Raw genomic sequence first — 14,684 nt, 5'->3', positions numbered from 1 at the left:
AAAAATATGGGAGCAAAATAATGGTTCTTTACTAGGGAAGAAAAAAGGATAAAATAAACAATGAAGTGAACCAAACCAACAGTGCCAGAGTCAGAACCCAGCCTGACACCCTGTGGGTCAGGCTGTTGGCAGCAGAACCATTGGAATTGTGGCTCAGCCCTCCTGCAGTGCCAGGGCTGGTTCTGCTGGAGCAGGGATCCTGGAGAAAGGTGCAGTCTCTGCCTCTGAAGATCCAGGGGCAGAGGCAGCTGCTGTTCCTCTGGGCAATCCAGTGCAGAAGCTGTGCTGGTGTTCCAGAATCTCCAGATTATATCCAGGTAGGAATGCTTGGCTCCTCCCCCTGGGCTCCCATCTCCCAATGGGATGCTGTAGCTCTTATCAGCCATGCAGGGACATTCCATAGCTGTTATCAGCAGATTATTATTATTATAATATCAGCAGATAATTATCATTATTATAATACAATATTATTATCCCTCTGGAAAGGAGGAGTCATTGTGGAAGAGACGAGGAAAATGCCCACTGAACAGGAGACAGCTGCCATACAGATAAATAATATATCTGTAATAAAATACAATTCCCTTGGCAGTCCAGGACAGGCAGCCAGAACACCCCAGATCCCAGCTCCTGCTGCTTCCAGAGGTGAAATCCCGTGGGTTTGAGTTCCTCAAACTCTCCTGGAGGTTAGGAATCACCAGCTCTGTGCTTTTCTCTAAATTAGAGCAGTGTCTGAACAAACTGATTCTTTTTAGTTTGATCTAAAAATCTTTTAGATTTTTATGTATGGGTATTGTGAAGTGACTGGCAAATGGTAATGGGTAGAAAAGCAGATTTATTCTGTGGCAGAGGGGCCTCAGGACAGGCCAGGTAGCAGCTCAGCATCTGCCTGCCCTGCTGGGTTTAAAACCCATTTTCTGCCCTGATTTTAGCTGGGAGATTCCCTGGGCTGCTGGAGCAGGGACCTTTCCCTGCCATATCCACTTAATTGAGGATATTTATGGGGACAAAACCCTGTTTGGAATCAAGAAAGTCTCTCTAAATTAGGGATTCCCCAGGAAAACCTTTCCTTTTGTCAGTGTTTGTGTCTGATGGGCAGCAGGCTGAGGAATATGGGATTGGAACATGTGGAAAATCCACATGGTTGGGCACTGGATACCTGGGAATCCCATTGTGCGGCCAGCAGAGCAATTCCAGGCTGGTCTGAACCACAACACCCCAAAATAATAATAAAAAAAAAAAAGATCTCTAATAAAGCATTTTTTTAATCTGAGAAACTCCAAGCACTGCTGAATTGGACAGTATGGAGCAAAGAATAATTTCAATTTAAATCCCATAATCTTTCTCTTCTGGCTTTTCAATTTATCAGCGTGTTGTTGGGTTTTTTCCTCATGGCTTAGCACTATCTTGACTTCCTGGGCAGAAATGTTGGTTTAACCATGGGTTTGGCTGCACTGCCTCTTTATCTCTTTCTTTTCCTGAATGTTGTTGGCAGAAATAATCTTGAATTTATCAAATTTGCTTGCCCCAGTAGATATTAAACACTTGTAACATGAGACTTGGAGCACACAAATGCTGCCTTAGTGGGCAGGGAATGAATAAAATCTATAAACTGAATTAAGTTATTCCTGTTATGTTGTGGTTTCCATATCCTGCTTTCCTTCTGCTTCCACACCAAGCTGTCCTACATCCACAGTCTTCCTTGATCTCGTGAAAATGGGAAAATTCTGTATTTTCAGGCTTAAAAATTGAAAATTTCACATTCTCTGGAAATTTCCCTCAGTGTTCCATTGAGCTTTTTTTTTATCTTTTTTTCCCCTTTTTTTTTCTTTTTCTTTTTTTTTCTTTTTTCCTTTTTAATTTTTTTTACTTTTTTTTTCATTTCCCCCTTTTTCCTCTTTTTTTCCCCTTTTCTTCCTTTTTTCCTTTTTTCTTTCCCTTTTTCCTCTTTTTTCCCCTTTTTCCTTTTTTTCCCTTTCATTTTTCTTTTTTCTTTCCTTTTCCCCCCTTTTTTCCCCTCTTCTTTTCCCCTCTTCTTTTCCTCTTCTTTTCCCCTTTTTTCCCCCTTTTTTTTCCTTTCCTTTTTTCTTTTTTTTCCCCCTGACAGTGCCCATCTGAAATTCCACTTTATTAACACCCCTGCTGCAACACGGCCACTGATTGGATTTACCAGTGCTGCTTAATTGAGCCTCCATTATTTGTGGCTGCCCCTTGCTCACTTCCTCTGCAGCCTCTTCCTCTGTTAACTTTCATTTCTCTGTTCTGTTGCAGAGCAAGGAAGTGGGACTGCAGCTCCAGGAGGACCTGATGAAGGTTTTGAATGAACTCTACACGGTAAATCAAACTCATTTCTTGGCATCTCCTCAGGCAGCAGGGAGAAGTGTTTGACTTCTGCCTGAGAAATGCTGCAATCCCTGCTCTAAAGCTCCATAAATCCCATTTTTCCCCCTCTTTTTTCATGTTTTTTCAGCTCTCTGAGTGTTGTCTCCCCCCAGATCTCACCTTCACACACTTTGCTGCAGCAACGCTTTAAAAAAAGAGCCAGAGACAGGAGAATTATTTCCAAATATGCCCAAAATCTTGGGGTTTGTGTGGTGTGAGCTTATTTGCCCCTCAGCTCTCAGCAGAACAGCTCCTTTTAGAGGGAGATTTTCCCATCTTTGCTTTTTATTTCTCACTAAATCCAATGGAGACCCCAAAGAGGAGGAAGAGGAAGAGGAAGGAGGATGTTTCCCCAAATTCTCATGTGCTGTGTGGGGATTTTTCTTCTCCTCACAATGTTCAATGGAAAAACCTCTTGCTTGATGAAAATTTTGCTGTTGCTGAGCAAGTTCTCTTCCTTAAAAGCAGAACTCAGTGTTCAGTGGCTCAAAAATGCCCTTTATTTTGTCCTTCCTTAGTGATTTGTTGGGTCACGACACTGAGATTTATTTTCTGGCCTTCCTCCTTCCGAAAAGTGACTCAGGGTTCTTTCTCAGGCTGTGGCACATTGACCCTGTGGTGAAATTTGGGGTAAAAAATTCAGATTTACAGAGTTTCAGGGGCTTCCCTGAAATTTCTTATGTCAGTAAAATGTATAGAGGGAATTGTTTCATTACAATTTATTGCAATTAGAGCCTCAAAGCCAAATATTCAGGCAAATCAGCACTCCAGAAACGGTTTTCTATTTCAGGGCATAATTGGCTCAATTTTTGAGCCCTGTCATGGATGGGATCCTAAGGAAGGACATGGATTTGCTAAAAAAATCAGATTTTAGGAGCAATTTCTGATCTGGAGTGCAGTTTCATGGACTGGGGATCATTTCTGGGTGCCAGGCTCTGACAGGTCATTTTTTGAGCCAAATAATGAATTCTGCTGATTTCTCTACCCCTGGAAGGAAGAGCTTCCAGAATTTGCTAAACAAAGTGAAAGTAAGGTATTGATATTTTTAATGGCAGTGCTGGGAATTTGAAATCTTACTTATTTATTCATTCCTCCTGCTGCAGAGCTCTAAATTGTCCCTTCACCAGAAAAGCTTTTCCTTTGCAAAAAGCCACTTTTGGTGGTGCTAAAAGATGCTTTTTTTGCTGGAATTAAAGCCATTAAAAATCCACCAAAACTGGGATTTTTCTCTCTGTTTTTGCTCTTTGCCAGAATGGCACAAAACCATTAAAACCCCATCAAAACTGGGATTTTTCTCTTTGTTTTTGCTCTCTACCAAAGTGGCACAAAACCATTAAAACCCCACCAAAACTGGGATTTTTCCCTCTGCTTTTGCTCTTTGCCAGAATGGCACAAAACCATTAAAAACCCAGCAAAACTGGGATTTTTCTTTCTGTTTTTGCTCTCTACCAGAATGGCACAAAACCATTAAAACCCCATCAAAACTGGGATTTTTCTCTCTGTTGTTACTCTCTACCAAAGTGGCACAAAACCATTAAAACCCCACCAAAACTGGGATTTTTTCCCTCTGCTTTTGCTCTTTGCCAGAATGGCACAAAACCATTAAAACCCCACCAAAACTGGGATTTTTTCCCTCTGCTTTTGCTCTCTACCAGAGTGGCACAAAACCATTAAAAACCCACCAAAACTGGGATTTTTCTCTCTGCTTTTGCTCTCTACCAGAGTGGCACAAAACCATTAAAACCCCACCAAAACTGGGATTTTTCTCTCTGTTTTTGCTCTCCACCAGAGTGGCACAAAACCATTAAAACCCCACCAAAACTGGGATTTCTCCCTCTGTTTTTCCTCTCTGCCAGCTCTGCTCTGAGCAAGAGAGGACGAGCAACTCCTTGGCATCAATTATTGTAATTATGAACTCCTGCTTTATAGTCTGAGCATCTGCAGGGGCTGGGAGCGGGGTGTGTGAATTATTCAGGATGTTCCTTAGCACTGGCTGCAGTCACATTTCCTTTCATGTTTAAATCCAGAGTCTCTTTGAATCTGGGACCTCTGCTGATCACTGCAGCCCACTTAGGTGAAATTGTGTTGTGTTCTGCTGCAAAATAGCTGTAAACGGGTTTGCATCTGAAATAAATCAGATTATTCGCAAGTGGAGCCTTTATTGCTGCTACTTCATGCAATTCTGCATTTTTTTTTGCCCCCTGTGAGTGTTGTATCTTGTTTGTGTTGGTGAGGGATTCAAATTGCTTTGCATTTATGGATAAAAAACTGGTTTAGATCTCATGTCCTTTGGTTCTGTTTGCTTAACACAAATCTAGACATTAATATCACATGAAACAAATGGGATTTCTGGCAGTGGTGGTGGGGGGAATATTTATCTATATTCACTAATAAAAATGTGCTGTAATAGAAGGTGTCCATAGAGCACAGGGTCCAGGTCTCCCTAAAGCCTAGAACCACACTTGAATATTAATTTATTTAATTTAGAATTTTAGCATTAATTTATAATTTTATTATATATGTTTCTATATATTATTTCTATATATTTATATATTTTATGTTATTTTCATTTTATATATTTTAAAATATATAAATTAATAGTAAAAATTAAAATATGTCTATTTTAATTTTATTCTTATAAGATAAAAATAATATCTATATATAATTTTATATTATATACTATATATATTTTAATATATAATATATATTATTTTTATATTATATATTATTATAAATAAAATATAAATATATTTATTTTTGTATATATATATATATATATATATAATTTTTTTTTTTTTAATATAAGGTACCCAGAAGTACTTTTATGTCCCAAATTTGATTTGAGCAAGTGGCAGCTGAGTGGCTCTTGCAGCCCCTGTGCTGAGGCTGGATTTCCATGCTGAGCTGTTCAAAGCTCTGCTTCCCCCACATGAAAGGCTGCGAGGGCTCCCTTCAGAAACCTTACCTGCTGATGAAAAGCTCTCATTTTCCTGCCATATCACTTCCTTTGAACAGTCAAGGAGCCTTAGATTAGTCTGCAGCCTTTTTTTGTTGTTGTTTTTGTGCCTCCTTTGCTGCCTGGTGCAGGAAGGCACACACCAAAGCCAGACCAAGCAGCAGCTGCAGAATCAAACCACCCACTTGGATTTCAGACCCATTTTGAGAGCCCCACTCTCTCAGGCTCCTCCTGCCCTGCTGAATTTGCAGAAAACCCCAAAGGAGGAGGGAAGAGATGAGAGAATTTGATTCTGTGTTCTTGGAAGGTTCATATTTTATTTTATTTTTCTTTTCTTTTATTTTATTTTATTACATAATATAATATAACATAATATACTATATTATATTATGCTATACTATGTATATATTATATTATATTATATTATATTATATTATATTATATTATATTATATTATATTATATTATATTACATTATATTATATTACATTATTTTATATTACATTACATTATATTACATTATATTACATTATATTACATTATATTACATTATATTACATGATACAGAAAGGATACAGACAGAAGGCTTAACAAGAACGATAATGAAAACTCCTGACTCCTTCCAGTCCTGACACAGCTGGACTGTGATTGGTCATTAAGTTAAAACAATTCACATGAAACCAATCCAACACTCACCTGTTGGATAAACAATCTCCAAACCACATTCCAAAGCAGCAAAACACAGGAGAAGCAAATCAGATAATTATTGTTTTCATTTTTCTCTGAGGCTTCTCAGCTTCCCAGGAGAAGAACTCGTGGGGAAGGGATTTTTCAGGACATATGGCAGTGACACTGCCCTGCTTTTCTGCCCTGGGGAGTTGCCCTGAGTGGGTTTTGTTTTGTGGTTCAGGTGTTGCAGACCCACAGCTGGGCACTGTGTACAAATCCCAAACAGGACAGGACTGCTGGGAGCGTGCCTGGAGCTGGTTCATTTTCCAGCATCAGCCTCATTCCATGGTTATGACCATGGGAAGATGTTAGTAGTTTACAGTTTTGGTAGGAGACAAAGAACTTAATGTTACAACTCACTTTAAAAGTTTTCTGACCAATCACACAAAGCAAAAGCACATTGACAGTATTTATATCTGTATAGTATATAATCGATATTGACAGTAGTTCTGTCCAACCACTATAAGCACAGGTACCTTTGGTTAAACAATGCTTGCTTATTCCAAATACAATACCTGCTTGTGAGCCTTCAAACACAATGCACAGAGCTCCATTATTAAGCTTAGAACTCCCTAGATTGTTTTGTTATGTTATGTTATATTATATATAGTATATCTCACTAGATAAACTTTTCTGCAGCTTAGGGAGTTATTCTAGACAAGCATTAATACACAGACCATTGTTCTATTTGTCCTTACTTTTCTACTTCTCACATAATTTTTCTGCTGACCAATCTCATGGCTCCTGCTTAGCTCCAATCCCAGTTCTGCTGTCTCTGAGGCCTTTTGCAGCTTTCCCAAACCCCTCTGATTTTATGGATTCCCACAGGGAGCTGAGTGCTGGATTTTGTTGTCCGCAGGTGATGAAAACCTACCACATGTACAACGCTGACAGCATCAGTGCCCAGAGCAAGCTGAAGGAGGCAGAGAAGCAGGAGGAGAAGCAGATTGGGAAGTCAGTGAAGCAGGAGGACAAACAGACACCACGCTCCCCTGACTCCACCTCCAATGTCAAGTTTGAGGAGAAACACGTCCGGAGGAGCTCCGTCAAAAAAATCGAGAAGATGAAGGAGAAGGTAGGGGCAGGGTCCCTCCCCAGAGGCAAACCTCACTCCTGGGGCAGGGTTTGTTAACAGCCAGCTCAAGGGAAGGCAAAACCAGCAGCAGATTCCTTTAGGACAGGCAGGGGCAGTTTGTGTTATCCCAGGGAATGGGATGTGCACAAAAATGGGATAGGCACAAAAATGGGATGTGCATAAAAATGGGATAGGCACAAAAATGGGATGGGCACAAAAATGGGATGTGCATAAAAATGGGATGTGCACAAAAATGGGATGTGCACAAAAATGGGATGTGCACAAAAATGAGATATGCATGGCACAGAAGTGGAATGTGCTCAAAAGTGGGATGTGCATGGCACAAAAATGGGATGTGCACATAAATAAAATAGGCACAAAAATGAGATATGCATGGCATAAAAATGGGATGTGCAGAAAAATGGGATGTGCAGAAAAATGAGATGTGCAGAAAAATGGGATGGGCACAAAGAGGGGATGTGCAGAAAAATGGGATATGCAAAAAATGGGATGTGCATAGCAAAAACATGGGATGTACACAAAAATGAGATAGACACAAGAATGGGATGTGCATGGCACAAAAAGCCGAAAGCAGGTTGGAGTGGGAAAGCAGCAGCTGCCTGCTGGAATTCCTGGTTAATGGGGGTATTTTTGTGTCCAGGCACGAGGCCTGTGCTCTAGGGAGCCCAGCGAGCCCAAACTGGCCTTGGGGGCAGAACCAGGGGCCTCACTGCTGACTCCAGCAATTCAGCTCCAAGGTTCAAGCCCATGGAAGGGAAGGGGTTATTTTTGGGTGGATTTAGGCTCTGGAAGGACCAAGTTCAGGCCTTGGAAGAGGTGGGGTGCCTGTAGCAACCCTCAGACCCTCCTAAACCCCCTTGTCCCTTCATTCCTCCTTTAATCTTCCCCATCCCACAGCCTCAAGCCTTTCAGTCCAGTGCAGCAATGCTTAAACACATCTAAATAATTCATCTGCAATCATCCATTCATTCCAGTTTTGCCAGGACTCCAAGACTGGAAATGTGAATTGGAGTCCTGGCAAAACTGGAATTCAGATGGGCAAAAATCAATGTGAGCAGAGTAAGGTTACTCACCTCCTTTTAATGCTATATTTTGGGGTTTTTTGTCTTTCTGGTGTTACTCACCTATTTTAATGCTATATTTTAGGGGTTTTAATGCTATATTTGGGGTTTTTTTTTGTCTTTCAGCGCCAAGCAAAGTACACAGAGAACAGACTGAAGGCAATCAAGGCAAGGAATGAATATCTGCTGGCCCTGGAAGCCACCAATGCCTCAGTGTTCAAGTACTACATCCATGACCTGTCTGATCTCATTGATGTAAGTGCCTCCCCCCACTCCCCTCTCCTCCCTCTGCACAGCTGGAAACCTCTGCACAGCTGGAAACCTCTGCACAGCTGGAAACCTCTGCACAGCTGGCCTGGGCAGCCTGGGGCTGGCAGTGGCCTGATAATTGGGTCATGAAGGTGTCCCAAGAGCTTTTCTCAGGTGGCCACCCCTGTTCCACAGACAAGGAGCTTTGCTCTCACTGGGAGAGGGAAGAGGAGAAGCTGCCAAGGTCAAGTGAGCCCCAGCTTCAGTGTCACCCTGCTGCCTGGCATTTTCATGTAGGCAAAGCCACGAGGTTTTAACTCAGCAGCACGTCTGAAAAAAGAAAGGTTTTGAAGTGTAGAAACACTTGAAGGGATTTGGTAGAAGAGAGGGAGTTCAGAGGTGTTTCCTAAAGCTGCTTTTTTTTTGGGAAAAGGCATTGAATTATGGAATATTCGGAGTTGGATCCTACAGGGATCATCCAGTCTGGCTCCTGGCCCTGCCCAGACACCCCCAAATCCCACCCTGAACCAACCAAACAAACAAACAAAAAAAAAACCCCAAAAAAAGAACCAAAAAACCCCAAAAACCAAAAAAACCCCACCAAACAAACAATAAAAAAATAAAAAAACACCAAAAAAACCCCAAAAAAACCAAACAAACAATAAAAAAACCCCAAACCAAAACAAAAACAAACAAACAAAAAAACCCCCCAAAAAAACCCCCCAAAAAACCAAACAAACAATAAAAAAAAACCCCAAACAAAAAAAAAAAACCACAAAAAACAAACCACCAAAAAAAGAACCAAAAAAAGAACCAAAAAACAAAAAAAAACCACCCCAAAGCCCCCCAAAAAAATAAACAGCAAAAAAACCAAACCAAACTAACCAAAAAAAATAAAACAAAACAAAAAAAAACCACAAAAAAACCCCAAAAAAACAAACAACAAAAACCCAAACCAAACTAAACAAAAAAATGAAACAAAAAAAAACAAAACCAAAAAAAAACCAAACCCAAACAAACAAAACAAAAAAAAAAAAACCCCAAAAAACCGAAACAAACAACAACAACAACAAAAAAAAAAACAACCAAAAAAAAAAAAAGAAAAAACCAAAAAATTCCCCAAAATTCTGATTTTTGGAAACTCAGCAAAGGCAGTCAGGAGCCCTGAGGTTTTTGCCAAGGGTGGAGCAGCCCCTCCAGCCTGGAGAGGCTGATGTGGGGCAGAGGCTCTGTGGGTCCTGCTGGGATCGGTGGCTGCGGAGCCTGGAGGGAGGAGCAGGGAGTGCTGAGCACAAGAGTCTCTAGACACAGGCAATAAAGAGCACTCAGATCTCTATTAATTAGCCAGCTATTAGGATGAGCAGCAGTCTGGAGGATACATTTATTCACATAAACTCTCCTGGAGTGCTTTTGTGCCAGGTGTTGATTTAAACCTGTCCTTTGGAGGTCAGGGCTGTCACTGAGAGGGGGCTTGAAAAATGCTGTTATTTCCAAATGTCATGCTTTGCAGGATTGCTGGGGCCTGGTTTGTTTATCCCTGCTGCCTTTTTAGGAGCCCTGTTTTGGTTAACATTTGCTCAACATTAATTGCGTGGCCCTGGGTTTTTAACAAATTAGAACTCTCTGTACATATTTATATCAAAGCTACAAGGTTGGGATTAATTTCACCAGCATCAGCCTGATTTAGTTGTTTTAATTTTTTTCATCTAAAGCTCTGTCTCTCAAGTCTTCCCCCAAATGCTGCCTGGTTCAGTTGATTGTTCTTGGTGTGTTTTAATTAATCCCAGGTAGCAAAGAGTCCATTTGGGTTTCACATCCCAGAATGATTTGTGAGCACAGAGCTGTGTTCAGCAGGACAGGACAAATCTGGAAGGAAGAGCTGCTCTCCCTGGGCAGTCCCAGCTGTGTCTGGGGCAAGGCAGAACAAGAACCCAAATTTCTGAATTTCAGGGATTTGTCTGTTCCTAGAGAGGAGCCCTGGTGCCTCTGGGTGAGTCCCTGCCCTTGGAACATTCAGTTTAACTCCACAAGTTCCCATCATCTTCACAATAAAAGTGTTATCGGCTCTGTGTTCAGGCATGGAAAGATGTGGGGCTTGTCTGGGAGCACAGGATGGAGTTCAGTTATCTCATTGTTAAGACACAGGGAAAATAGATTTATTAATGCCTTTGATCCTGAAGGATTGAAAATTAACAATTATAACCAGTGATGGTTATCTGAGCCATCTGACTCGAATAAAAATGTGATTTTTTAAAGCCAGGCTGTAATGCCTTCCCTCGATGTAATCATTTGGTGATATTGAATTTTGAAATATAATATAAAAGTAATCTTCAAAGTTACTTACAAGGAGATTGTGTTAGGCCAAACAGCATTAAACTTTATATTTAATGTCATGTTTATCCAGCACATTGTTCCCTCTGCAGTGTGCAGGGAAGGATAACAGGGAGTTAATTCTTTGTTGAGAGTTAAGAGCAATAAATTGTTTCTGCCATAGCCCAGTAGTTTTGAATTTCCTGACTTTGGGGACTGAGACAGCTCTTTGATGCTAATGAAATATTACAGTAATGGGGAAGTTTGCATTAACTCATATTTATAAAAGGGTCACTGGGACAGGATTGGAAAAAGGAAAAAAAAAAAGATCAAAATGTGTGTGTGAGGCTCAGAGCCTGCTTTGCTCTTGCAGAGGAGGTGTTACTCCAGGATCTCATCCTTCCCCTCCCAAATGTGAATTGCATTTTAAAACAAAGGGCTTTTCCCCCTTAAATCTTCCACTTTTGAGGCCTGTTTGAAAGCTAAAGGGTTAATCAGCTGTCATGTTGGGAAGTGAATTTGAATGAGTTATCATTAAATTCTTATAAAAAATTGATTTCCTTCGAGAATGGTTCCATCAAACATTTATATAACCCAGAAAAGGGACAGCAGGACTGGTGCATTTACAAACATGGAACACTGGACTGAAGAAAATAAAAACCCTTCGTAAGTGGGGGAAATGTTTTCTGTCATGGCTTCAATAGCAAAGAGCCAACCCATCCTGCCTGAGCCAGGTGGGGTGGGACACATTCACTGCCCCGTGGGTTCCCAGCCCTCCCAGTGCCTTTCTGGGGACAAACTGGCCACGCTGGGAGGGTGCACAAGCACCTGTCCCACAGCAGGAATTGTGTCCAGCTCTGGGCTCTGCAGCTGGGGGGTGACAGGGAGGTGCTGGAGAGGGTCCAGCAGAACCCACAAAGATGATTTGGGGTCTGGAGCATCTCCCTGATGAGAGACTGGGGGGCTGGAGAAGGGAAGGCTGGGAGGGGGTCCCATCGATCCATAAAATATCCCATCAATCCATAAAATATCCCATCAATCCATAAAATATCTCATCAATCCATAAAATATCCCATCAATCCATAAAATATCCTATCAATCCATAAAATATCCCATCAATCCATAAAATATCCTATCAATCCATATCAATCTTCCATCAATCCATAAAATATCCCATCATTCCATGCCAATCTCCTCTCAGTCCATACAAATAGCCCATCAGTCCATTGAATCTCCCATCAATCCATAAAATATCCTATCAATCCATATCAATATCCCATCAATCCATATCAATATCCCATCAATCCATATCAATATCCCATCCATGCCAATCTCCCATCAGTCCATGCCAATCTCCCATCAATCCATAAAATCCCTCATCAATCCATGCCAATATCCTTCAATCCATACCAATATCCCATCAATCCATGTCTGTATCCCATCAATCCATGTCTGTATCCCATCAATCCATGTCTGTATCCCATCAGTCCATGCCAATATCCCATCAATCCATGTCTGTATCCCATCAATCCATGTCTGTATCCCATCAGTCCATGCCAATATCCTTCAATCCATACCAATATCCCATCAATCCATACCAATATCCCATCAGTCCATGCCAATATCCCATCAATCCATGTCTGTATCCCATCAATCCATGGAATCTCCCATCCATCCATGCCCATCTCCCCAAGGGATGTCAGGATGGTGCCAGGCTCTGTTCAGGACAAGGAGCATTAAACTCCAACACAAGAACTTCCACCTCACCTTGAGGAAGAGCTTCTGTCCAAGAGGGTGCAGAGCCCTGGAAGTGCTGCCAGGGAGCTCCTGGAGTTTCCCTCTCTGCAGCCACCCCAAACCCACCTGGACGTGTCCCTGTGCCACCTCCAGGTGACCCTGCCTTGGCCTGGGTGATCTCCACATCACCCCAAAAATTGCAACCCCAAAAATTCAGTGAAAAGGACTGAAGAAAATTCAGTTCTGCTGTTAAATCTGAGATTATCTGATGCTGATGCTGATCCCTGTCCCAGTCCCATCTTTCCCCCTGCAGAGTGAGCAGTAGCTGTGAGTGCCTCTTGATCCAAGGCTGTCTCCACATGTGCACATTCTCAATCAAGCCTCTTTTGTTTTGCTTTTTGTTTTGCTTTTGGGTTGCTTTTTTTAATTTTTTTTCTTTTGCTTGGCTGGTTTTGTTCTTTTCTGATTGAATGTAAAATCCCTTAATTCTCTGCCTGCAGCCCAACCAGCAACTGCAGCTCTTTTTCCAAGGCTTCCCACCTGCCACAGCTTGTTTGGCACCAGAGCCAGGCTTGCAGCACTCAGTGGCAGGAATTCTGTGGGAGCAGGGAATGGTCCAGCAGCTTCTCTTCCCTCTCCCCCAACCCCTCCTCCTCCCTTTTTCCCCCCTTTTTCCCTCTGTGTTTGCACACAATGACAGTGATGAGACCCAAATGATGGGTGAGGAGTTTTCATGTGAATTTTGCTTACAGAGCAGCACAGCAATCAGGCAGATGGTCTCTTTCTTTCCCTTTTTGGATATTCTCCTAGTGGATGTAATCTTGCTTGTAATTCCAACAAGGTGGGCTCCTTCTTGCTCACTTGATGAAAAATCCAGGCTGGTTCTGATCTCATGCTCATGAAAAGCTCCTTTTTTTTCCCCCCCCCTCTTCTGAAACATGAAAACTTGGCTCTGCAGCCGTGGTGGAAATGAAGCTGCTTGATTGTCTCCCAGTGACATCATCCCAGTGTCAGCCACAGCCAGGAAATTCTTGACCATAACCACTTCTTGCTTCAAAGTTTTTTTTTTGCTCTTCTGTTTCACCCCAGCAATGAAATCATCCCAAGTGCTGGCTGCTGCCTTTTGGATGACTCTGTTTGCCTGTCCAGGTCATGCTCCTCCTGCCTGAGGTGCATGGAATGAAGCGGTTTTGCTGGAATTGTGGAATTATTTGGGTGTAGATTGGCCTTTATAAATGACCCAAATCCTGTGTCTTGTCTCTCCAGTAGCACTTCAGTGCCTCTCCTCTTCTTTGAATGATGTTATTTAAGGATTTTGGAGAGTTTTCCTAGGAACAAGACCCCTAAAAGTCAGGGCACTCTGTTTTCATGATCCTCCTGCCTGAATTACATGGAATGAAGCAGTTTGCTGGAATTACAGAATTATTTGGGTGCAGATTGGCCTTTATAAATGATCCAAATCCAAGTAGACTTCAGTGCCTTGCTTTCCTCCTCCTTTGAATGAGTTATTTAAGGATTTTGGAGTGTTTTTATAGGAACAAACCCCCTGAAAGTCAGGGTAGAATTTAGGGAAATCCACTGCCCTGCTGTTGAACTTCACCACTTCATTTTTGGATGGAATGAGTCTTTAGTACTCCATGAAAAATGAATCTCTAAATCTCCAAGAAAACCTCACAAACTGTTATATAATTTAACCTTCTATTACAGCTATATTTAAACCATATAATTACAACCCGGTGATAAAATTTGCGTGGGGTTACAGGCTGAGGTGCTCTGTGCAGACAGCGAGAGACCTCCCTGCCACCCAGCAGATGACAAAAACCCCACAACTCATCCCCCAATTACACAGCTTTGGTTCAGATTCCCACTCTGGGAGCTTCATCCCTCTGGAATTGTGTGCATTCATCTGGAATTGTGTGTGTGTTTTTCCAGCAGTGCTGTGACCTGGGCTACCACGCCAGCCTCAACAGAGCCCTGAGGACGTTCCTGTCAGCAGAGCTGAACCTGGAGCAGTCCAAGCACGAGGGGCTGGATGCCATTGAGAATGCTGTGGAGAACCTGGATGCCAACAGTGACAAGCAGAGGCTGATGGAGATGTACAACAACGTTTTCTGCCCCCCCATGAAGTTTGAGTTCCAGCCACACATGGGGGACATGGTCAGTGTGGG

At 42.0% G+C, this 14,684-nt stretch overlaps 1 protein-coding gene across 3 annotated transcripts in view; it reads left to right on the top strand.

Annotated features, from left to right (window-relative positions):
* SRGAP2 (SLIT-ROBO Rho GTPase activating protein 2) overlaps positions 1-14,684 on the top strand; it is a 114,066-nt gene that overhangs the window by 53,860 nt on the left and 45,522 nt on the right. For 2 of the 3 annotated variants that reach the window (XM_036398294.2, XM_036398296.2), the window contains exons 5-8: positions 2,269-2,331; positions 6,923-7,138; positions 8,347-8,475; positions 14,449-14,673. In XM_036398294.2, coding sequence (XP_036254187.1) covers positions 2,269-2,331; positions 6,923-7,138; positions 8,347-8,475; positions 14,449-14,673 — 633 coding nt within the window. The remainder of the gene's footprint in view (positions 1-2,268; positions 2,332-6,922; positions 7,139-8,346; positions 8,476-14,448; positions 14,674-14,684) is intronic. The other variant, XM_036398295.2, reaches the window with a different exon arrangement.

The sequence above is a fragment of the Molothrus ater genome, chromosome 25, assembly GCF_012460135.2.
Source record: "Molothrus ater isolate BHLD 08-10-18 breed brown headed cowbird chromosome 25, BPBGC_Mater_1.1, whole genome shotgun sequence".
Lineage (NCBI taxonomy): Eukaryota > Metazoa > Chordata > Aves > Passeriformes > Icteridae > Molothrus > Molothrus ater.
The sequence above is the reverse complement of the archived record's forward strand: the minus strand, read 5'-3'. Positions and strand labels throughout refer to the sequence as shown.